Raw genomic sequence first — 26,041 nt, forward strand, 5'->3', positions numbered from 1 at the left:
ACACATGGCAGATGCAATTTAATGCAGAGAAATGTGAAATGATGTATTTTGGTAGGAAGAGCAAGGAAAGGCAATATGAAATAAAGGATACAATTCTAAAGGGGTGCAGGAACAGAGGAACCTGGGGGTTTATACGCACAAACCTTTGAAGGTGGCAGGACCAGTTGAGAAAGTAGTTCATAAGGCATACTGGATCCTGAGCTTTATAAATAGAGGCAGAGTGCACAAAGCAAGAAGTTAAGATAAACCTTTATAAAACACTTGCTCAGCCTCAACTGGATTTCTGTGTCCAATTCTGGGCACCACACTTTCGGAAGGATGTTAAGTTATTAGACAGGGTGCAGAAAAAAAATTGAGTGTGGTTCCAGGAATAACAGACTTCAGTTTTGTGGATAGACTGCTGAAGCTGGGACTATTCTCCTTAGAGAAAATAAGTTTGAAAGGAGATTTGATAAGAGTCCAAAATCATGAGGGGCCTGGACAGATGGAAATAAACGGCTTGCAATGCTGGAAGGGTCAGGAACCAAAAGCCTGAGAAAAAACTTTTTTAATGCAGCAAGTGGTTAGGATCTGCAAAGCATTGCCTGAGTGTGGAGACAGATTCAACCGTGGATAATACTGAAGAAAAAAAAATCCAGGGCTACAGGTAAAAAGCAGGGGAGTGGTACTAGCTGAACTGCTCTCGCAGATAGCCAGCATGGATACAATGGGCTGGATGGCCTTCTGTGTGGTAACCATTCTATGATTTTAAAGACTGATCACAGAGCAATATTATTGAAACTATTCTCATGGGAAGCCAATTATCAGGAGGAAAATTCCAAATCTAAAAATGTTTACCTTGGTTAATTTCTCAAAACTTAAACACCTTCAGGCAGTTTATTGAATAAAAAACAAACTCACCAGCCTCTTCCAAAGGTTAATAAAAAGGCATCCGAGTCTTCAAATTATAGAATGACACAGCACAGGAGGCCACCAATCAGCCCTTTGTGCCTGTGCCGGCTCTTTGGTAAAGCTATCCAATTCGTCCCACTCCCCCACACACTCCCTGGCTCTGCAATTTCTTTCGCCTTTAAGTTATTATCCAATCATTCTCTTCAAAAAACTATTGAATTATCTTCCACCATGCTTTCAGACTGTGCATTTCAAATCACAATTCACTGTTAAAAAAAAATCCTTCAAATTGTGCCCAATTCCTTTGCTTATCAACCAAAATCAATGGCCTCTGGTTACAGACCCCTCGTTGGAAGAAGTTTCTGTTCATGATTTTGAACACCTCTACCAAATCTGCTCTTGATCACTCCGCTGCAAAGAGGACAATCTCAGTTTCTCCACATAACTGAAGTCTCTGATCACTGGTGCAATTCTCGTAAATTTCTTCTGCACCCCTCTCAAGGGCTTGAACATCTTTCCTAAAGCGTAGTGCTCAGAATTGAACACAATACTCCAACTGAAGCCTAACCAGTGTCTTATAAAGGTTTAGCATAACTTCCTTGCTTTTGAACTCTGTCTCTATTAATGAAGCCAAACACATGTGCTTTTAAAAATAGCAGTCTTTGCAAATTTGTCCTACCATTTTCAGTGTGCCAGAACATTTAATTTCAAAGTTTATAATGAATTCCAAAATACAAACCTGAAAGATGGCCAGCGCATTCTGCTGCCTTCCAGTAAAGAGACTTAATTGTACCCAGAAAAGCAGGGATTGAAGTAGTTGAAAAGACAGCATTTCCAGTTTTCCAGATCTTTCTATTGTTTCCATAAGGAACTGCACAATTCGGCCGCATACATAGTCTTTTCCATCAAAGGAGTTCTCCAGCATTAAATACTGCAATCAGAAAAAAAAGCTAAGAATCTTCCTCGGACATTCCAAAGTGCTTCACAGCCGCTGAATTCCTTTTGGACCATAGTCAATGTTGTTAGCTAGGAAAATGCAGCAGCTAATTCGATAACAGCAATAACTTACAAGTTAAAAATTAATTGCGTTTGAGGGTTACATTTTGGCTGGAACAGAGAGAATCTCCCCTGGTTCCTCTAATAGTGCATGGGATAGTTTACCTACAAACAGTATAGATAGACATCCCAACTGAAAAATGGCACTTCCAACAATGCAGGACTTCCACAGTACTGTAGAATGTGCCCTCATGTCTTGGAGTGAAGCTTTGAATTCAGAAATAAGTGTACTACCAGGAATACAGGCTGGCACTTACACGATATGGAGAAATGATGTTACACAGCATCAATGTTAAATGAAGTTACATATCTGTAGCTTTTAGTATGGAAACACTTCAGAGAAGTTCAAAGTACTTACAGTCCACCAAACTACATATGTAGAAGCATACTGTACAGCTGTTTCGCACATTTCTTGAACCTCTTCCTTTGTACCTCGCTTTGAAAACAAGTTGAGATAATGGCACCAAATTTCAGGATTTCCTCTATTAATTTCAAGTGCTCGAGCTAAAGCATTTAATGCAGCATCTAAACATTCTGTTGGAGTCCTAGTAGAAAGGAGTTAAATTTGTAAAGTTACCTAAATGTGAATTTCTCAAATATAAATTTTACCACTAAGCATGACAATTCAAGCACCATCCTATAATTACCACATTAGCTTCCTGATCAATAATTAGGAGGAAAGTAAAAAGGAAAGATGGCAGGCAACATAGGATACTCTAAGAGGAAGTCAAGATTTTTTTTTCTCTGCTTGGGACAGGAGTGTAAAGATACAATGAAAAATAATCTTTGCACTACACACTTCCAAAACGTCGAAGCTAAACTTCCGGAAACAAAATGCATCAGTGCCACCTACTGATAAAAAAACAGCATGTCTGAATCAAGATTTTAAACAAATAAATGACTCCAGAAAGCAGCACTGCAGAGATTTTAATCTGGGAGCAGATTTTGGTGAAGTATAAGTGGCAATGATAACTTAAGTAATTAAAAACAATGGCACAGAATTTAGAGTTTATTGACAGCAACCTGTCAGCATTCACTGTCATTACCCCTCCAAATCATTACCCAACTTCAGGAATTAGCACAAGTTCAGATCCATGTTGAAATCTTGAAGTTGCAGTCTAGTCATTCCCTGCTGTGCTACTACCCCCACACCGACAATCCGCAAAAGCAATTCATCCGGCGAGAACTTCCCCATTACCACTCATATTGCTGGTAGAAACTCCATTAAAAACTTAAGCCTTGAGTATTGCTGAAGATAGAGACACGTTGTCAAAGCTTTTCAGCTTGCACTCATCAGGACAATTGCAAGAATAATCAATGTAAGGGAAAACAACTTCTTCTGCATGCAAAGAGTGCGCTAATGGCTTAGCAATTTAACTTTGGTAGAGGCATTACCATGGCAAATGCACCAGTTTACCGTGACTGACAGTTAACTTCCAAGCTTTGTTTAAAATTTAAACCAGGCAGCTTGACTGATTGGTCAAGGCATTGCTCTCAGGGCAATGCCTTGACCAGAGTCAAGCTGCCAGGTTTAAATTTTAAACAAAGCTTGGCAGTTAACTGTCAGTCACGGTAAACTGGTGCATTTGCCATGGTAATACCTCTACCAAAGTGAAATTGCTAAGCCATCAGCGCACTCTTTGCATGCAGAAGAAGTTGTTTTCCCTTACATTGATTATTCTTGCGATTGTCCTGATGAGTGCAAAACGAAAAGCTTCGACAACATGTCTCTATTTTCAGCAATACTCGAGTTCTGTACTTGACAGTGTAAGCCTTGTTCAATGAGGCATAACTGGGTTTTTAAAACCACAATCCAGTAATAACTACTGATGAATAACTAATCAGGCCCTGAACAAATTAATTTGTTTGTGGAATGTTATTAACTGTCTCCATTATGATAAATTACTAGACTTTAAACAAAAAAGATATTTTTTTTTAAAAAGATGGTTCATAAAATTTCAGCTACCATCACCTATGTGTGTCCCCCAATCCTTACTCCCGTCTCACAATTTTTATTAATAATTTGGGCTTTTCATTTCCTGGTTCGCTGTCTGAGAATTCTTCAAAATGATTGGTGCTGGGACAGCTTGATGACATTACTGCCATCCCACACTGGGAATCCCCATCAAACAACAGCACATGGAGAGAGTTCAAGTTCTTGCCACAGAGATTGCTAGATCGATCAGCAAGTCGATGTTCGAGGTCAGCAGTGATTTTTGGCTGGCGCAGACACGATGGGCAAGTGACCTCTTTGCCGGAAACTTTCTATGATTCTAATTTGTGAAACAAAATTGATTCCTGAATTTACAGATTAGATTCCATCCTCCATTCCTGCTCAAAACAAGGGGGAAATCAATGTTTTTGAGAAGTGCAAATTTCTTCCAACTTGAAGATGGAGATTCAATTTTTTAAACCCATTTGAAAAGGAATCAAGTTGTCCGATGCGAACAAAACATGCTTGGTGTGAAATATAGCAGAATCATAAGAGGACAGTACCTTGCAGGTGGACCATGGTGAAGCCAGAGGATGGAGTCACAACCACACTGCAGGCCGCAAGGGAAACTAAAAAAGTAGTGGGAAGTTGTGTGTGGAATCAGAGGAGATAGGGGAAGTGTTAAATGAATATTTTGCGTCAGTATTTACAGTAGAGAAAGAAAATGTTGTCGAGGAGAATACTGAGATTCAGGCTACTAGGCTAGATGGGATTGAGGTTCACAAGGAGGAGGTGTTATCAATTTTGGAAAGTGTGAAAATAGATAAGTCCCCTGGGCCAGATGGGATTTATCCTAGGATTCTCTGGGAAGCTAGGGAGGAGATTGCAGAGCCTTTGTCCTTGATCTTTATGTCGTCATTGTCGACAGGAATAGTGCCGGAAGACTGGAGGATAGCAAATGTTGTCCCCTTGTTCAAGAAGGGGAGTAGAGACAGCCCTGGTAATTATAGACCTGTGAGCCTTACTTCGGTTGTGGGTAAAATGTTGGAAAAGGTTATAAGAGACAGGATTTATAATCATCTTGAAAAGAATAAGTTCATTAGAGATAGTCAGCACGGTTTTGTGACGGGTAGGTCGTGCCTCACAAACCTTATTGAGTTTTTCGAGAAGGTGACCAAACAGGTGGATGAGGGTAAAGCAGTGGATGTGGTGTATATGGATTTCAGTAAGGCGTTTGATAAGGTTCCCCACGGTAGGCTATTGCAGAAAATACGGAAGTATGGGGTTGAAGGTGATTTAGAGCTTTGGATCAGAAATTGGCTAGCTGAAAGAAGACAGAGGGTGGTGGTTGATGGCAAATGTTCATCCTGGAGTTTAGTTACTAGTGGTGTACCGCAAGGATCTGTTTTGGGGCCACTGCTGTTTGTCATTTTTATAAATGACCTGGAAGAGGGTGTAGAAGGGTGGGTTAGTAAATTTGCGGATGACACTAAGGTCGGTGGAGTTGTGGATAGTGCCGAAGGATGTTGTAGGGTACAGAGGGACATAGATAGGCTGCAGAGCTGGGCTGAGAGATGGCAAATGGAGTTTAATGAGGAAAAGTGCGAGGTGATTCACTTTGGAATGAATAACAGGAATGCAGAGTACTGGGCTAATGGGAAGATTCTTGGTAGTGTAGATGAACAGAGAGATCTTGGTGTCCAGGTGCTTAAATCCCTGACGGTTGCTACCCAGGTTAATAGGGCTGTTAAGAAGGCATATGGTGTGTTAGCTTTTATTAGTAGGGGGATCGAGTTTCGGAGCCACGAGGTCATGCTGCAGCTGTACAAAACTCTGGTGAGACCGCACCTGGAGTACTGCGTGCAGTTCTGGTCACCGCATTATAGGAAGGATGTGGAAGCTATGGAAAGGGTGCAGAGGAGATTTACTAGGATGTTGCCTGGTATGGAGGGAAGGTCTTACGAGGAAAGGCTGAGGGACTTGAGGTTGTTTTCGTTGGAGAGAAGGAGGAGGAGAGGTGACTTAATAGAGACATATAAGATAATCAGAGGGTTAGATAGGGTGGATAGTGAGCGTCTTTTTCCTCGGATGGTGATGGCAAACACGAGGGGACATAGCTTCAAGTTGAGGGGTGATAGATATAGGACAGATGTTAGAGGTAGTTTCTTTACTCAGAGTAGTAAGGGCGTGGAACGCCCTGCCTGCAGCAGTAGTAGATTCGCCAACTTTAAGGGCATTTAAGTGGTCATTGGATAGACATATGGATGAAAATGGAATAGTGTAGGTCAGATGGTTTCACAGGTCGGCGCAACATCGAGGGCCTGTACTGCGCTGTAATGTTCTAATTCTAAAAAAGGCACAGCTGGAATGTCCCATTGATGGCTTCATTTTAACTTCATAAAATTTTGGATTCTTTAAATAAAAATAGGTGGCTGCAATGGTACGATAGGCAAACTGCTTGCGAACTAGCCCGAAATATCACATGACTATTAGCAAAATATTAATTTGCTTTTAAAGTTTACTGTCAGTAATTTTCTGTTCCTGCCTGACCAAACAAATCTTGTATTTTTAATTATGCTATTTTCAGTTTATTTAAGTGGTTTATGCACTGTTTATACAGTTCATAGCTCCAGGTGGCAGACCTCCTGATTCAACAGAATCCTAGATTCAAATATTGCATTCCCAATAAAAACGACTCGATTCAAAACAGAAAACCTTTGTGCAGTTAAGTTGTAACTGATAGGTATCATCACGTATCAGTAATTTTAGTGTTTATGCAGCTGAGTAGCTTTAACTCAATACTGACAGAAAACAATTTCAAGTAAACATATTCTATAAAGCAATAAGACCTAATCCAAATGGCATCAACTCCAATTATGTATAAATTACTTGAAATGCAATTTTGTACAAAAACATTATGGAACACATTTCTTTTCATCTGCAAAACCTAGTACAAAAATAGTTTGGCAAATTTGTTGAGCTCTCAGTTTGACTGCTTTGCTGACCTGTCATTGTATAGAAAAGACACATTTGACACACTAAACCAATGCGGACATGTGCTAAACTTTGTGTTACAAAATTCATTTTAACCTGAAAGCTATCTAAACAGTTTTTTTTAATTCTATCATGGGATGTGGGTGCCACTGGCAAGGCCAGCATTTGTTGCCCATCCCTAATTGCCCCTTGACCACTGAGTGGCATGCTAGGCCATTTCAGAGGGCAGTTTAGAGTCACATTGCTGTGGGTCTGGAGTCACATGTAGGCCAGACCAGGTAAGGACGGCAGATTTCCTTCCATCAAGGGCATTAGTGAATCAGATGGGTTTTTACAACAATCGATGATAGCAATGGTGCCATGAAACTCAGCGACTAGCTTTCAATTCCAGATTTTTATTCGATTAGTTAGTTGAACTTAAATTCCACCAGCTATGGTGGTGGGGTTTGAATGAGTGTCCCGGGGCATTAGCCTGGGCCTCTGGATTACTGGCTCAGTGACATTACCACTGCGCCACCGTCGCTCCAAAGAATTCTAATGCATTACATATTGCTGATTTTGTCCAATGTAGATTCTGAAATTTCCTTTGCAAATTACTTAAGGACTAGTTTCTTTAATACAGCAACATGAATCTTGATGGCCAACTGAACTCTACTGCAAGAGAATTTACTAAATGATTTAAACATGACAATTGAATATTAAACCTATTTACAGTTGCTCATCATTTCATATAAATTAGTTCAGGAAATTAAATTTAGTTCAGAAAACTAAAAAGCACTTACCCTTCCTTTTGATTCATATATTTGTATGCAAGCTTAATCCAAAGTTGTACATCTTGGGAATTCTCCATCACACTTGTTTCTAAGTTGGCAATGTCATCTGTCTCCGCTGTAAAATACCGAACATCATCGGGGGTAATAACTGCATCCAAAACTAGAGTTCCGGACCATGGATGCTCCACAGACTTGGCTGAAATACAAGGATATTGTTTTTGGTTCCACAGCAAAAAGAGATATCCAAACTGGAGGAACTGAACACTAAAGAAAACACCATCATAAAAATGATGTTCTTATCAAATCAATGTAAGTTAAGTACACATTTTTAGAATTGTCACCATTTTCCCCCAAACCCATTCCAAGCTCCCTTGAACATTTTTTTTATGTTCCAGGTCGAAGCACCAGTTAACTCAAATCCCAAGATAAACTTCAGCCAATCCCACCAAAAAAAAACTTTCCACATTGCGACAAATTTACTTTAATACTTTACTGTACTACACAAAGACATGTCCTACCACTTTGTGCACTGACAAACACCAACACTATGCCAGCCGATCACCTCATCAGCTTAGATAAAGCTCTCGATGAACGTTGTTTTTTAATGAACTTTTCATTGGAGCTTAAACTACAGTTCTTTGCATCAGCTCACTTAATGGTTTATGTATTTGCCAGGCTTCAGTATTTTGCACAAAGGCATGCTGTTCAGTTTTTAAGCTTGTTGGCACATCACTAAGTTTGGTTAATGTTTTTGATGTTGGAAGGACGAGATATTGTTGCACGATCGTGGACTGCTTGGAGATACTGTCAGAGGCAGTGATGGCTCCCAACATCTCCAGTTTCACAAACAGATAAGTTGAAGAAATCTGTCAAATCTAGTAAAAATTTAAGATACCAAGCTGAGGTGACCATCTTAACCACTAGAATTCTCAGCAGAGCTTTCCCTACAAAGTGTTTATCAAATGATTACAGCTGGAAAGAATTATTCAAATCTTCTGTTTTAAAAAAAAAAATTCAGCAAGGTGAATAATCAACTAATGCAAAGTCAGCTTGTGTTCCAAAGTCAGGAAACAATGTTCTTGGAGCAATGGGGTGCAGAATGGCTACCATCCAAGTCCCCATGAGGAAATTTGGCGTTACTTTTGTGTACATTAAGTGAGATTGCTAGACTTTACCATTGGTTACATCACATTAGATACAGGTTTGTACTGTGGACCTATCGCTGCTATGAATATGCTGAGTTAATCCAAGCTCATTTCAACTATGACCCTTCAAGGACTATTTTCAACTCCTTCACATGGACTTCATTCAATCCAAGGTACAGGATATGGAGCATTAGTTCTTAGAAGCTATGCGCCCTCAGAATCAGCTCTTTTTACTGAACCAATATCGCACTCATTGATCATTGCTAGCTGAAAAAAGCAAAACTACTGGGGCTGACTGAGTTGGCATTCTTCCATCTACGAAAGATGGATATGCAGCAAACAATCCATTTAGGTGGTGTCTGCTCTTGGTGCACATTTGTTGATGGCTGTGAAGCCAATCCTCGAGGCAGGTTCTGCTGCAAGTGAAGCTGCCAAGTGATGCTATGAGCTGTCGTCTTTGACATTGGTGCCTGTTGTCAAGCTGCTGTAGCAACTGGTCATAGTGGTAGTGCACACCAGTCCACAGAATATGTCGCCATTTCCCTTTCACCACTCGCAAATGCGATAGTTGACATTTAGGGCCTTCATATCACGCTCGCAAGAATCCTTGAAGCAAAGCTTTGGGCACTTCACTGGTCTTCTGGCCCCGGTTACCTCATCATACAGAAGGTCCTTGGATATGTGACCGTCTTCCATCCTGTGGACGTGTCTGATCCGCTGAAGCTGCCTCTGCTTGATTAGTGCCAACACACTTGGGAGCTCTGCCTTTGAGAGGACTGCCACATTTGTGATTTTGTCCTGTCATAATGCACCGCAGACAGCAATGATGGAAATTATTGAGCTTCTTTTCCTAGTATCTCTAAGTCACCCATGTTTCACAGCGATACGGCAAGGTCCTGAGATTACAGGCCTTATAAACCATCAGCTTGGAGTTATCCCATGCACCTTTTGCACTGGGCTGACTAGTGATCAGTCATTAGCACAAGATGGCTATTGACTAGTCCCAACATACAGAAATTAAGCATTTGTTTTACACAAGATTTAACTCAAATTGCTTCACTGCTTTTTTTTTTAAAGTGATATCATCGCAGTCTTTAAGCTACCATGATCAGAGCAGATTTCTAGACCTTTTCTAAATATATCAGATTGTTATAAAGTTTAATAAACTTATTTACAGCTCAACAGGCTGAAAGTTGACATGAAAGGCATCTACTGAAAGATTCTGGTAACTAATGAGAAAATTATCAGCAGTTAAATTTGTGAACCAGGTTTTTGAACAGATTTCAGGCTGTTGTCATGCTCGTCCCCCACCTGCCAAGAATGAGGCACATTGATTTTAAACTGTTACTGGAGTGAAGAAAGGACTTGTTAAACAGATTAGCCATGGCTGGAAAAGACAACAACAGACTGTGATTGGAAGGACAAAAGGACCATTCCCTGACACATTCAACTCACAATGGACCTTGATCACTAGGTATTGTGTGAGGAGCATTCCAGAGACTGCTAAAGTGATCCAATCCAAGATGTGATCAAATCAGTTAGTCACATAACTAACCACTTGGCAACTGGGTTTTTCTGAATTGTACGAACAGTTTGAACTGAGAGTGTCTGTTTGCTCCTGGACTGTGAAGTTCTCTCCTGTCTGCTCCCATCTCTTTCTCACAAGCCTCTAAATCCACTGAAGACACATGAACCCCAAGAGAGAAAAGTCTCCTACAGCCAACAAGGCTTAAGAACACTGGGCCCCAACGAAAAGCAAGATCTACCTACAATCAAGGACTCTACAGTGAGCTCAAAGAACTGAAACAAAAACTTTTCAGATATTGCCTCAAACTTTTCCACTTTATTTTTCTTTTGCTCTTGCATGTGTGTATCGCATACGCATGCTAGCGTGGGCGCATCGTGTATCCGTAGGAGTGAACCGAATTAGAGTTCGTTTAATAAATTTCAACTTTTCTTCTTTAAACCTAAGGAAGCCTTTCAGTGCTGTATCTCTAAATCTAAAATCTTTGTTGTTTTTTTTGCCTTATAATTGGAAGGCAGTGAACAAGGATTAACAAGACCTTTTTTCACTCCAGCAACAGCTTAAAATCAGTTTCATAACAAAATTAATGTGCCTCATTCTTGACAGCTGGGAGCCTAACATGACACTGTGAACAGTAACTTCCTGGTAAATTTCCTCTGCGCCCCAAGGCCTTTACATCTACGATACTTCAGCTGTGGCCCAACTAGTGATTACCACTTTTTATATTATAGTGGAAACATGGTTCAACATAACTAAAGTGGTGCCTGTGTCTTTTGAAGCACAGAGATCCATCTTCAAATGGTTTTCCAAGGAGCCAGTAGAGGCAGAGTACTGTCAGTGATGAACAAACAATCGCTATCAGATGTTACTGGCCACTTTTGTTTATGGTCATGGGCAGGTGACCCCTCAGCACTACACAGGGTAGCAACAGTACAAACAGCCTCTCATTTTGAAACCTCAGGAGTTTTCTACATATGATGTAGCTTCAACATTAAAACAATTTTTAAAAACACAAGCAACCTGGTTAACGCTAAAAGGCTGTGATTGTTACTGAACCAAGGAAATTGGTTGAAACGCACCAAACACATTTAGCCATAATTAAACATTTTAAAAGGGCCTGCAACAAGATTCCCTCAAACAAATTTTCAGATCAACTATTTTATATTAAGTTTAATTTTTTTTTTTTATGGGCCTACTGCTTCATAGGCGTATCTGCTTGTTTTTAATAAAAAAGGACCATAACTAGATAGCTAGGCAACAGAACAGAGAATGTTCTTATTCCAGCTCAGTGATCATTTCGCACCTATTTCACAATACTGTTATATGCTCAATTACTGTACAATCTACTCAGTTTCCCATATTAAGTTGTGACTACAAAAGTGCTTCATTGACTATGAAACTCTTTGGGACATCCTGAGGCTGTGAAAACACTATATAAATGCAAGTTCTTTCAATCACTGAACTAAACTGAATTTACATACTTCACTTTGCCAGATGAAAGAGTGCAGCCATTCTGCAAATCCTAACCCATATCTGGCTAAATAATCAGGAGTTCCATTCTAAGAGTTTAAAGGAGTTAATACCAGGTGTGTGTTAAATGTTGTTTATTTGAATTGTTGCTAGGAAAATACTGCTGGCCTTTGAAGGACAGATTTATAGATGCATTTTTATCTGGAGTGAAAGAAAGGAGGGAAAATTCCACTTATACAATAAACACTGTATAATTCACTTATCAGGACAATCTACTATCAAAGGACACATGGAGGACCATGCTACTAAAATCACACCATGAATGAAATACTGAACAGATGAGCCATTTCATTTGTGCTTTATCAATGATCCACCACCACATTAGTTAAAAGAACAGATGCCCATATATTCAGGCAAGATAAAGGTCGCATTGTTCAAATATTGCAAAAACAAAATCAATGGCTTTACTTTTAAAACTCACTCATTCTAATCTTATCTACAGAAAGCTTATTCATACCATATCTTATTGGTCCAGAATTTTGTTCTTCATCACTGTTGCTATTGGTACTGCTTTCAGAAACTTGTTTTCTTGATAGTTTGGGCTTCCATTTCCTTCGGTCTTTGAACGTTGTGTAAGGAGGTGCTGAAACAAGTCAACATTTTTCATGCTGCAGTTATAACTTGCAAATGCATAATTCTGTCACTTAATTTCCAAACTCAACATTCCTGCACCAGTTCACATTTCTACACCCATGAGCTAAGGTCAGTTTTGAATACATCTGCTCAGCAAATATCTAACTTAGCGAAAATCATGAGTGTTTGAAGAGACCATACTAGCTTATTAATTCAAAAAGCATTTGTTTTAATATACTTCAAACCATTTCCAAATTCAAGTCAAATGCCCCAACTGTATTCTGGCACATTTTTTGATGAATTCAAATACATAAATGTTATTGAAAGTTTTTAACTTTGGATTATCTCCTTATGCTGTACATGTACATATCTGTCCTAAATGGAACTCGCACAAGCATTTTATTCCTCACTCCATTCTCTTTTCTCTTCTGCAGGCACTAACTTGCAGCGTTATGGTACTTCAATCAAATGTTCATTCTTCATGGAATAGTCTAGAAGTCTGATAGGCTGTTCTGTCATACATGCATCACTGCGGAGGCCAATTCTTAATTCAGTTCGGAGGCAAGGCTGCTTTAATTGAGGTAGATACTGGACTCACAAGCCAGAGGTTAAAAGTTCAATTCCCAACACGAATTTAAGTTGTGAACTTCAGCGTAATAAGTTTAGCAATTTCTGGGCTATAAATAAAGTAAATATTTGAAAGACTTAACTGCGAGAAAATAAACTGATACTTACTGTGACCAGTACTCTCATTCACTTTGCTAACAAGCAGAACAGCCATCTCATCTGTGGTCATACGATCTTTGTTTTTGCCGAACTGTTTATCAACATAATTTTCTTTAAAAATAAAAAAAGGTCAATTAATTCTTTGCTTTGAATGTTTTCTTCTAAATGCAATATTTTAAACTGGAAATATTTGGTACATTGAGACAAAAGAAATTAATGAATGAGAGATCAAATTTTGAATAGTCATACGTGTGTACGTTACAAGAAGTTTACATTTCATAAATCAAGACAGTTTGCATAAACATCTAGACAGTAAATCATAAATTGTATTACCGGCTGCAACTCTGATTTCTTCATCTGTACTAAAATCTGAACATTTAATCAGAGATAAATTGTAGGAGAGAAGATCTTGAAACAGTTGGCATTGATTTAAAATGCAGTCTCTCATGTGCTGCCTAGATAGAAGAAAAATATTCTAGATTTTAACAAGTACATAAATCTTTGCCTCCCCACATTGCCAAACATTATACAGAGATGGATGCAAATTAACTTCTGTAATAAGCCAGGTTGAGACTACTTTTGCATTGCCAGGACCAGAATCCAAAATTGTTGCAATTCTGAAAGTAAAACTTTTAAACACAGACAACGCGGACAAAAACCAGTTACCAATTTCTAATAAAGTACCATACATACAAAGAAGCTCTGGTGAAAGTGATCAAGTAATTTATTCATGTTGACAGGGAACACAAATCTGTTGCTAACACCTTTCAGTCTTGCAATTTTTTTTAAATAGTAAACAAAGGGAGCTTAAAGTTTAAGAAAAATAGAACATTACATTTTTACTGTACACATTTAGCCAAGTAGCTGGTCTTATAGAGGTTTGGGCTACAACTCTGACTGCCAAAATAGTTATTTTGTAACTTTTTCACTGCATCATTGATTTTGTTAAACTAATTTAATATTCAAATAGCGAAGAGTATACATACCATTGGCAATCATCATCATTGCATGTACCAGTTAAATCAAAACGACAGAAACTCTGTTTCGGTTCAATCAAGTTGCTGTAGGAAACTGAACTAATCAGAAGTTTCTCCTTGTTCCGAAAGTAAGGACTGAATCTGCAGTAAGAGGTTTTAAAACAAGTATATGAAAACACAAGAGGCCAAACTTCAGCAGCTTTTGAAAACTAAAGGCATAACCCACACATTTTATTGAACTATCTTAACTATAATCTAAAAAGAAAATTCAGTTCTTTCTTTGCCAATTTCAAATGTGCAGATTTATTAGCAAATGAATTTTCTCTAATGCCAATGCTACAGTAGAATTAGATGTGAAATGTTCCATGCATCCAAGAATACATATAACTGGATTTGCTCTGCTGAGAACTGTCACTGGAGGACTCAATTTCTAAAATGGAACTGACATTTCAATGTTTATGATACTTCCTCAGCAATTATTTTTTATATTGAATCAGTTAACGAATTACCTAGTGTGTTGGTCCCATTTCCTTGAATGTATGCTTTAGGTAAGACAGAATGTCAATTAACTTATAGCATTTGTCATTGTGATGTGTGATGTCCGTGAAATAGAACCGTCCAAAAATGTTAAACAAAAGTAGTCAGACTGTTTTAGAAACTAAGTTTATCTACTGCAGTGATGGGAAGGCCCACTATTACATTATTTTTTAAGCATGCCAACTATCCATTAAAATCTTGCAGCTCTGCAATTTAGATTTACCAAATGCATAAATATCTTGCTCATGCACCAAATTTTAATTAGACTCAAAAAATAGAGAAATTGTGATCAACACGACTGTGGTGTTCTCCTCTCCAGTACATATAATCTAATGTCTGGAGACATTTATTACATTAAGAGCCAGAATTAAGATTGTACTATATTAGCAATCCACCACTAAATTAAGGAATGCAGTTCCATCTGGTCTAATACAATTACGTGAATATGTATTTCATATCTCCCCTGTGGTACTGCAAAGTTTATAAGAACTGGGACACATCATGTAAGGCAGAAAGTATTACTTTTATTTCCCAGATAAAACTGTGCCTCTTTAAAGTTATAAAGTCTAACTGCTGTTAATAACCACTAGCTGAGTTTGCTACAGAAACCAATACAGTTAGTGAGCTCATTATATATAGGTTAATTAAGAGGCTACAGATGTTGGCTTGTATTTTCTGTTGCCTGTGTTTCTCTGTACATTTGAAAAGATGGCCTGTTCCTTTTTTAAATACAACAGCTGATGCACAAATTTGAGAAACAAAATTCACATTGAATTTCCTAAAACTACTGCTTATGGATCTTCCATGGCATTGCTCAAAGCGAGTCAGAAGGCACATTTTTATGCTACATTACATACTCTTAACATAACCACTAATTTACTGTACTAAGTCAAATTTCAACATTTGGTCTCCAATAAGCCACAATTTCTACCAGTTAAACATTGGGATTAATAAAAATTGTCCCTGGTCCCCTTCCCCAAACTGTATACTCTGGCCACTGATTCTGTCCTCCCAACCACTGCCTCAGACTGAACCAGACTACTCACAATCTTGGCATCCAATTTAACAAAGAACAAACAGTACAGCACAGGAACATGTCATTCGGCCCTCCAAGCCTGCGCCGATCCTGATGCCTGCCGAAACTAACATCTTCTGCACTTCCGGGGCCCATATCCCTCTATTCCCTTCCTATTCATATATTTGTCAAGATGTCTCTTAAACGTCGCCTTCGTATCTGCTTCCACCACCTCGCCTGGCAGCAAGTTCCAGGCACGCACCACCTGGCACTCTGTGTAAAAAATCTTGCCTCGCACATCCACTCGAAACATAGCTGATCTTTTGACCAGAGACCCGCAAGTGCCTCCCTAAAGCCCTCTGCCTCTACGTTTTCTACTGTTTTAAGATCCTGAAAACCAGCTCTGACCAAGCTTTGGACTCCCCACTAAAAATCTCAATTTTTGGCTCGGCATAGATTTTTGACTAATTATGCTTGTGAAGCAGCTTTGTTAAAAGGTGCTCCATAAATGCATGTTGTGGTCACACGTTTGTTATAAATGTACAATATTAGAGTAAAAAAGTGACTTAATGCTGCCCATTTCTAGATATCAGGTCCCTACCCAAAACTAATGAGCACTTCTCAACGCACAAATTTTCCTGATCAAACAACTACATTTTGATTTAACTCAGCCTACATTTACTTAAATTAGACTCGGTGGCCTTGTATGGACTTCCAAGGAGAGAAAGTCAATCTGATATACAATTAAGCTTTACAAAAATGCTGAACAAGTACACCTTATGGTGCATACAACCCTCTACACTTCAGCAGCAAACTAATACATTAAGCATTGTAATGGTATATGCTCCTGGCATCAAAGTAATCTTCCAACTTAATATGAATAGCACCATAAAGAACTGGTAAAATATATTGGGTTTTGTGTATAATGCCACCCCTTAGGTAAGTGTCACACTTACTTTCTACAAGTCTTTACGCGTCAAATTTTATTCATTTTACCAAACCAAAATTGGCTTAAATAATGTCTATCAGTGGCAACACTAACAATTACTTGGTATATAGCACCCTACTGAATCCTGCAAACCAATATAGGAAATGCCAAGGAAGATTTCCTATTATAACACTATTGTTGGCTTTAACAGATATAAATGCTCCTTTGTTTCATTAGCCTTTTAATCCAGGAAGGAAAATGCTTACTGTTATATAAACCAATTGTAAAAGGAATGTTTCCATATACACCAGTTCTTTGAGTTGGTGGATGCAATGGGTTTGTGTCTAACAGTCAAATGCATCTTTGGTAAAATTCTGCATTTCTAGTTCTGGTTTGTCTCAAAGTGAATTATATATCTACTTTCCTTCTCCCTAATTAAATTCCAACACAGTTTTATCAGAATTCTGTTTGTTTCAAAATATAAAAGTATTCAAAGGGTCTTACAACAGAAAAAATTTTTCATACCTGTAAGACTTGAAGACCAAAAGAGGGCTATTATACGTTCCAAATGGAGTTGGTTTCAAATCAATCTGTCTCGACTGTGCCAATACTACATCCAAATCCACAGGAATCTCCTGCAGAAGACAGCAGTTCTTTTACTTAAAAAAAAATGCAGCCACTTCAAGCCATTTTGAAAAGAACACTTCACATAACCTGAAGGTTAAAGAACTATACAGAAAGAAAAGGTTACTTGTAACTTGAACAGCAAGTATTGTGATCAAGAGTTTTCTAAAATGTGTATTTAAATGAGTTTGAGGTCTTAAAATTATAACCTCTTCAGAAAAATTGCAAATCCACCCTAATTATAAATGGCAATAAAAGGTAATTTCCTATTAGTCTGTGAAGAGTAATGCTGCTAGTGAGGGAAATTTTCAGCAGTTTACCCAAGTTGTCATAAGTTTAGTGTCTTTAATGGTGTAAATTTATAAATCCTTTTGCAACTCCTTGAAATGACTTTCAAATATAAAAGGAATCCTCAAAATTTGTTACTAGAATAAATGCGCAACAGCTGTAAATAAATGTTTTCAGAAACATTTGCATTATTTCTTGTAAAATGTGGTGCCGTTTAGTACTCATTCACAAGTTTTATTAGGGTACATTTTCAACTTGCATCTTGTGAATTTTGACATTTTACAGATAGCATAATTTATAAATTGGATTAATCATTCATGCCATGTTCTTACTTTAATGGCATAGCATCTTTTGCAGGTTAACTTAAAACATGAAATATTGCATTTCAAGTGCTAATTAAATATGCAAGAATGGTCTGATTAAAGCAATTCTATGAAGTTTGTTCAGCCAACACCCAGAAAAATGTACTAATTGAATTCCCATAGTAAGACTAGGTTACCCTTTTTGAAGTTAATCATACAAATGATTGCACTGAACATAGATTTGTAAGTCCATAATATGCAGTTTTTCAATCTGAATAATCAATTGCAAAATGGCACAAGGAGAGAATCAAATTTACAAGCATAAAATACTCATGCATGTCAGCTGTGGCTCAGTGGGTAGCACTCTCACCTCCAAGTCAGAAAGCAGTGGGTTCAAGTCCCACTCCAGAGACTTGAGCACAAAAAAATCTAGGCTGACACTCCAGTGCTGTACTGATGGAGATACTGAGACATTAAACCAAGGCTCTGTCTGCCCCCTCAGGTGGACAGAAACGATCACATAGCACCATATTTTCAAGAGTGGGGGAATTATCCGCCATGTCCTAGCCAATATTTATCCCTCAATCAACATCAGAAAAGACATTTATTTGGTCATTATCAGATTATTGTAACGTAGGACAGCAAGCTCACCAAGAGTGACGACTTGTCAAAGTTTTGGCTGTAAAGTGCTTTGGGATGTCCAGAGTTCATGAAAGGCATTATATAAAATGCTAGTCTTTCTGTGCAATTAATGTCACTACTATTAATAATCTTAACGGAAAGGATATCCACATTTGTTCATCAGCTTCACAAAGTCTGCAGTTCTGTGCATTATTTCACAATACCGAAAGATCAACTCCATTCTACTAACCTGACCGAACACAGGTTTCTCTTTTGAAGACACACAAGCTGACGTTTTCTGAAGTAACGTTTTCAAGTCATCAGCCGCTCCATGAAGTTTTTTAAGATCGTCAATATTGAGCCCAAGGAAGAGTTCAGGCTCATCAAAGCTTTTCTTTGTAGGCTTGCTTAAGGTTTCTTTTCCTTGACTTAAATCTGTGTGCTTGAGATTTGGCTTAGTGAAAGAGTTTGATTCCCGGAATGACCTCCTTCGTTCCCTTAGAGATGGAGACTGCACTTCATCTTCTCCATCATTTTCTTCAGTATCAAGAACAAGTTTATCCTGTGTTAGGTCATGCAGAGATGGCTGTGACACCACATATGCACGCTCTTCCTCTATTCCAGGCAAACTATCAGGTTGCCCTGCATTCCTTAAAGCCTGCGCCTCTTTTAGTTTTTGAATCTTTAGCCGATACTCATATTCAAGTTGCTGCAAGCGTTTTTTTTCCATTGCTATATATTCAGCAGATTGTTTCTTTAAAATTGCCACATGTTTAGATGAGCCGTCCAATCGAATATTCTTAGTAGACTGAAGGAATAGAATAAGTTCTTTTAAAAAACATTTAAAATATTAATATTTCAATATCAGACTGCAAGTTTAGAGTAACTTGGTCCTAATGTCAGAATTAAAAAGAAAATCAAATAGCCCCTTCCAAAATGTTTCATTAAGAAAATTAAATCCATTACAAGCAGAGAGGAAAGTCAGTTACAAACCCACAAAACTCTGCATAGTTATTTACTTGTTGAAAACACATGTTTCATGTTTGATTTTATTTGATAATGCGATGAACAGTTGAGAAAATAGTGCAGATCACATCACACCAGCTGAAATACAGAATTAGACCTTTAGTCTAAATGTTACGAGATCTGAGCGATGAAGCAGCTTGACTATCAATTTTTGTATGACGGTTAAGTTTATACATATTGTGTTAAAAGTTTAAAAACCAATAACGAACCTTAAAATAAAGGTTTATATGCAGCATTACACACAAGGCATTAAAATCAAGTACTGATGCATTACCTAGAGTTTCCTGCAGTCTTTTTGGTAGTTACTTAAAAAAACTGATATGCAGATTTGATAGCACAGCTACTTTAAACTATACAATTTATAATAGCGAGCCACTCAGTTGTATTCAAGAAGGCAGCTCACCACCACCTTATGTTCTCAAGGACAATTGTGGATGGGAAATATACGCTGGACTTGTCAGTAAAGCCCACATCCTGTGAATGAATTTCCAAAGTTTTCTACTTACTACAAATGAATCTTGTTCACGTTTACGCTTTCCCACTTCTCGACTAGCAACAGCTTTCGCTCGTGCAAACTCTTCATATTTTACTGACAAATTCTTCTTAACTTGTATTCGATGTTGTACTTTGTGAATCTAAAAAGGGGAGAAAAAATTTCTCCTATTATAGAAAACGTCAAGATTACTTAAACGGACACAGTTTAGCACAATCAAAAAATGCAACATACAAAACATGAGAAAATTCATCCAAGCTTTATTATGCATAACCAACACTCCATACTGCTCTGTTAAAGGTGCAAGCCAGGTGAGATATTAAACCAAATTTACACCTGCCTATTCCACGATTCAGATGAATGATAAAGATCCCACAGCACTATTCAAAGAGTTAGGAGCTCTTCTGGTTCTTAGGCAACAGTCTTTTCTCAACCACCATTAACAAAACTTAACTGGTGATTCATCTCATTCTGTATGTCATACCTTGCTGTATAAAAAATGGCTGCTGCATCTACTTGCATTAATACTGTAGTTCAAAGCAGTAAATTCTATATTAAGAAGATGCAACCTGTCATTCCCATTATAAGAATGGCAGTTTCCTTGTTACAGACCCTACATGCTAAAAACAAGGCAACATATACAGCAGAATAACTGGCTTTTTGTTTTCCAGTTTTCTTCTCCTTTCCTGAAAGTCCTATTCCTGCTGGGATGCGCTGCCATGGAACCCCTCTGCAACACCCTCAAGTGTCCATGTGAGAGCTGAGACAGCGAAGCACTAGCAGGCTTTTGACATGGAAGATAATGTAGCTGAACAGAGTTTTATCCCCATCCGATTACCACACATATATTCCAGCAGGCATTCCAGCACAGCAATCAGGAGCGGGAACCTGACTGATTTCCCATCTTCAGAAACCAACTGCACCCCTGAAACTGTTGACCCAGTTAAGAACTGCTTTTTAAAAGAGGTCAACTTAGCTAGCAGAATAAAAATGTAAACTCAACTTCAAACAGTTTAGGAAGTGGGAAGAAAAGGAGAAGCTCAAAAAAAAGTTATGTTACCTACCTGTTCTTGAAGCTTTTTAAGAAGCATTCTATTGGCATTCACAATCTTCTCAGCTGCCTGCAACTGTTCTTTATGCTTCACATATTTGGCTTCAGCTTGGCGCAAAGCTTCTTTCTTTTTTGCTTCTTGTTGTAGCAGGTTTGATAAGAGAGATTCATCTTTTGTCAACAGGAGACTAAAAGAAAAACAGCACTAACTCAAACCTCAAGTTTTAAAGTTTTAAAAAGAATACAAATACTGAAGATGTCAAATACCTTGCAGTATTAAGGATGGATTGTAGATGCTGTGTGCCTTCAAAATTTATTAGAAGAAATATTAAACATTAAAACTAAATAGGTTCATTACCATATACAGGGTATAGTCTATTTGGTTATCAAATCTCAAGTAAACAATCAAAATAGTTTTTGGTTTGAAAGTGTCGAGGAAGATGTACCGCTGCTCATATAGGGGAGAAAGAATATGCGCGCAAAGACATTATTGTACCATTACAGAAAATTGTATTCTGAAAATTGAGACACCTACAATACTGCTTGAATTTTCTTGTCCATGTTCATACAAGTTATAGGAAAGTCGAAATTCTTTCCTGCTCTGCAGCTGTTTTGAGTAGGAGAGAAAAATGAAATGAACTATGCTAGTCATAAATACAGCAACATAAGATTGTCATTGGGAGCCCTACAAAAAACATGAAAGAACACTTATTTTATATCAGGTCTCAAATTAGGGAGAGTGGCATTCATTTTCGTTCAAACTGCAAACTAACTAAAGGTTGCCAGAGAACCTCATGATGGAAACAGCAAATATATTCTGTGTCAGCTTGGCAGCACTCTCGCCTCAGTCATGGGTTCAAGCCACTCTGCAACAACTTGAACAGAAAATCTGTTCGGCTGGATATAAAAGATTCCATGGAACCATTGGAAGAGAAATAAGGGAGCTCTCTTAGGGTCCAAGACAACATTTATTCCTCAGTTAATAAAACAGTTTAAAAACAGAAAATGCTTGAAATACTCAGATCAGGCAGTATCTGTGGAGAGAAAAACTGAGTTAATGTTTCAGGTCTGTGACCTTTCATCAGAACTGAGAAAGGTTAGAAATCTAATAGGTTTTGAGAAAGTGGTGGGAAGGAAAAGAACAAAAGGAGAGGTCTGTGATCGGGTGGAAGACAGAATAGATTAAATGACAAAAGGTTTCATGATATAAAGTCAAAGAGAATGCAATGGGACAAGTAAAGAAACAAATGAAATGTGAATGGCAGGATAGCACCTGTCTGAACGCAAAATAAAAGTATTAAGCAGCAAGAGGGGCAAAACACCAGCAAAAAAAACAAAGGGAAAAAAATGGCAGCAGAGTTTATGATCTAAAATTTCTCATCTCAACATTGAGGCTGGAAGTTTGTAAAGTGCCCACTTGAAAGATGAGGTGTTGTTCCTTGAGCTTGCGTTGAGCGTCACTGAAACACTGCAGCAGACCAAGGACAGAAAGGTCAGAGTTGGAGCAAGGTCAAGACAAGCGACAAGAAGCTCGGTGTCATGCTTGCAGCCTGAAGAGTGTGCCACAAAGCAGTCAACAAATCTGCATTTGGTCTCCCCAATGTAGAAAAGACATGATGAGCAGCAGACAGCTCCCCCCCTTTCCTATGGCACCTTTCCAAGCAAGTGCAGGAAATGCAACACCTGCCCTTTTACCTCCTCCCTTCTCACCATCCAAGGCCCCAAACACTACTTCCAAGTCAATTTAGTATACTGTTTTTGGAGCCTCCTCCCTATTAGTTGTTAAATTGTCCACCACCACTCACAACTCAACGCGGCAGGAGTGCAGAGTTTTGATCTGATCCGTTGGTTGCGGAATCACTTTGCTCTGCCTCTCTCATGCTGTTTCCACTTTTACCATGCACATAGTCCTGTGTTGTAGCTCCAGCAGGCTGGCACCTCATTTTTAGATATGCCTGATTCTGCTCCTGGCATGCTCTCCTACATTTCTCATTCATCCATAGTGGTTCCCTTGCTTGATAGGAGAGAGGAATATGCTGAGCATGAGGTTACAGATTGTGGTCGAGTACAATTCTGCTGATGATGGCTCAAAGCGCCTCATGGATACCCAGTTTTGAGCTGCTAGGTCTGCTTGAGTCTATCCCATTTAGCACAGTGGTAGTGCCACACAACACAATGGAGTGTCCTCAGTGCAAATATGGGACTTTGTCTCCACAAGGACTGCTTGCTGGTCACTGCTACCAATACCATCATGGACAGATGCATCTGTGACAGGCAGACCGCTGAGGATGAGGTTGAGTAGGTTTTTCCCTGCTGCTGGCAGATATGTCCTTGAGCACTCAGCCAGCTCAGTCAGTAGTGGTGCTACTGAGCCACTCTTGGCGATGGACATTGAAATCCCCCACCCAGAGTACATTCTGTGCTCTTGATATCTTCAAGTGGTGTTCAACATGAAGGAGCACTGATTCATCAGTTGAGGGAGGGCAGAAGTGACAATTAGCAGAAGGTTGCTTTGTCCATGTTTCATCTGATGCTATGAGACTTCATGAGGTCCACAGTCAATGTTGAAGACATGGTGACATCTGAACTCGTGTCCAAAGCATTAATCCAGGTCTCTGGATTATTAGTTCAGTTACATTACTACTCTGCTAGCGCTCCCCTAAGCACAACCAAAACTTACTCCAATTCTGATGAAAAATCAGAGACCTGAAACATTAACTCTGTTTCTCTCTCCACAGGTGCTGCCAGACCTGCTGAGTATTTCTGGGACTTTCTGTTGTCAAAACTTACTTGTGTTTCCTGAGTCTATCTTCAACTTCTGACAGTTGTTTACTGACCACCACTCTCTTTCCAACAGTATTTACTTCGGCATCTGAATGAACCAGTGATGGACTACCCCTTGACAACTCCGATTTCAACAGTCGCTGCTTCTCACGACTAAATAAAATCAAGACAAACCAATCAGTATAATCACACTGCACAAAGCACTAAAACTTAATGTTCTTCTGAACAAGCAAATGACAGCCCTCATGTTCTGTTCATGCTTGGCAAACAGAAATAGAACAGGCTTACAATGTTTGACACAAGTTTGTAGTCACAGGAATTAAGTTATATTGTCCAGTGGTTAGCACCGCAGCCTCACAGCTCCAGCGACCCGGGTTAAATTCTGGGTACTGCCTGTGTGGAGTTTGCAAGTTCTCCGTGTCTGCGTGGGTTTCCTCCGGGTGCTCCGGTTCCCTCCCACATGCCAAAGACTTGCTGGTTGATAGGTTAATTGGCCATTATAAATTGCCCCTAGTGTAGGTAGGTGGTAGGGAAATATAGGGATAGGTGGGGATGTGGTAGGAATATGGAATTAGTGTAGGATTAGTATAAATGGGTGGTTGATGGTCGGCACAGACTCGGTGGGCCGAAGGGCCTGTTTCAGTGCTGTATCTCTAAACTAAACTAAACATGCTCAGACTTCTTGTCTTCTAGTTTTCACTTGACAAGAAATTAGTTCAACACCACCACTGAAGTGAGGAAACATTCAGGTTACAGTAACTACCTTGATTAGCTTTTAAAATTTGCTGATGTCTTCTTTCATTAAGAAAAGAAACAGTTTACAGCACAAGATGAATATAAATTGAGCAACAAAATTGCTGTTTCATGTTAGTTAACTTGTCAAAACCTGGTGACAAAATTCTTCAGTACCAAAACCTATTTAACAGTTATTGGAAATGAAATAGCCATAAAGTGTTCAGAAAAGATAGAGAAGGAAAAAAGGGAGGTGGGGTGGCAGTACTGATTAGGGAAGAAATTGTAGTATTGGAAAGAGGGGATGTCCTTGAGGTGGCAAGTACAGAATCCATTTGGGTAGTGTTGAGAAGCAAAAAGGGTATGACAACGCTACTAGAAGTATTTCATAGGCCTCCAAATAGCAAGAAGTGGAGGAGAAAATTTGTAAGAAAATCAGGTATGTGCAAGACCTATAAAGCCCCCCAATATCAGCATTCCACCCAAATATCAGTTACGATAACTTTAGAGTAAGGGGTAAGAAGGGGGAGGAATTTCTGGATTGTGTTTGGGAGAACTGGATTAAACAGTATGTTCTCGGCCCAACTAGAAAAGAGGCATTGCTGGATCTGGTGCTGGGAAATGAGGTGGGCTAAGTGGATCAAGTCTCTGTGAGGGGAACACTTGGGTAACAGTGATCATTGTATCATAAGGTTTAGACTCAATGTGGAATGGCAAGGAACAAAAGAGGGTAGAATGGCTAGATTGGAAGAGGGCTAAATTTATTGTGATAAGGGATCTAGCGAGGATAAAATGGAACCAAAGACTAACAGGAAAAACTGTAATGGACCAATGGGTCATCTTTAACAAAGATGCTTCAGTTACAGGCTAGGTACATTCCATCAACGGCAGAAAGGAAGGGAACCAAAAACAGAGCTCCTTGGATGAATAGGCAAATAAAGATGAAACAAAAAGAGGATGCATGATGCATGTTAGGTAATTCTTCAAGTGAGATCCAAGCCTTATACAATAAGTTGAGAGGGGAGGCGAAAAGGAAAATAAGACTGGCAGAGAGACATTATGAGAATAGAATGGCAATCATAAAAGGGAACCCAAAAATCTACCAGCAGGTAGATAATAAGCAGGCTGTAAGAGGTGGAATGTGGCTTATTATGGACAAAGAGGGTAATATGTGCTCAGGAGGCACAAGGCAGAGTTAGAATAGCGAGTGCTTTGTTTTGGTGTTTACTAAGGAAGAGGAATCTGAAAATATTGGTAGAAGCAGAGAGAGTAGAAGCAACGGATGGGGTAAAAATTGAGATGGAGGTGGTACTGGAAAGGCCGACTCTGCTTAGGTTAGATAAAGTCATCTGGTCTGGATGGCTTGCATCCCAGGTTGCTAAAGGAAGTGGGGATGGAGATAGCGGAAGTGCTTGCCATAATCTTCCAATCTTCCCTGGATATGGGGGAGGTGCCAGAAGATTCGAGAGTGGCAAATGTGACATTCATTCAAGAAAGGGTGTAAGGACAGTCCTAGT

General features: G+C 38.9%; 1 protein-coding gene across 2 annotated transcripts in view; it reads right to left on the reverse strand.

Annotated features, from left to right (window-relative positions):
• Positions 1-26,041, reverse strand: part of LOC137379504 (zinc finger C3H1 domain-containing protein) — a 77,645-nt gene that overhangs the window by 22,388 nt on the left and 29,216 nt on the right. Inside the window, exons 12-24 of one of the 2 annotated variants that reach the window (XM_068050424.1) lie at positions 23,799-23,945; positions 21,544-21,615; positions 21,022-21,196; positions 19,971-20,099; positions 18,689-19,246; positions 17,129-17,238; positions 14,133-14,264; positions 13,480-13,601; positions 13,156-13,257; positions 12,305-12,430; positions 7,657-7,843; positions 2,306-2,492; positions 1,631-1,822 (exon numbers count right to left, since the gene is read on the reverse strand). In XM_068050424.1, the coding sequence (XP_067906525.1) occupies positions 1,631-1,822; positions 2,306-2,492; positions 7,657-7,843; positions 12,305-12,430; positions 13,156-13,257; positions 13,480-13,601; positions 14,133-14,264; positions 17,129-17,238; positions 18,689-19,246; positions 19,971-20,099; positions 21,022-21,196; positions 21,544-21,615; positions 23,799-23,945 (2,239 nt within the window). The remainder of the gene's footprint in view (positions 1-1,630; positions 1,823-2,305; positions 2,493-7,656; positions 7,844-12,304; positions 12,431-13,155; positions 13,258-13,479; positions 13,602-14,132; positions 14,265-17,128; positions 17,239-18,688; positions 19,247-19,970; positions 20,100-21,021; positions 21,197-21,543; positions 21,616-23,798; positions 23,946-26,041) is intronic. The other variant, XM_068050425.1, reaches the window with a different exon arrangement.

This window comes from Heterodontus francisci, chromosome 18 (assembly GCF_036365525.1).
Source record: "Heterodontus francisci isolate sHetFra1 chromosome 18, sHetFra1.hap1, whole genome shotgun sequence".
NCBI classification, from domain to species: domain Eukaryota; kingdom Metazoa; phylum Chordata; class Chondrichthyes; order Heterodontiformes; family Heterodontidae; genus Heterodontus; species Heterodontus francisci.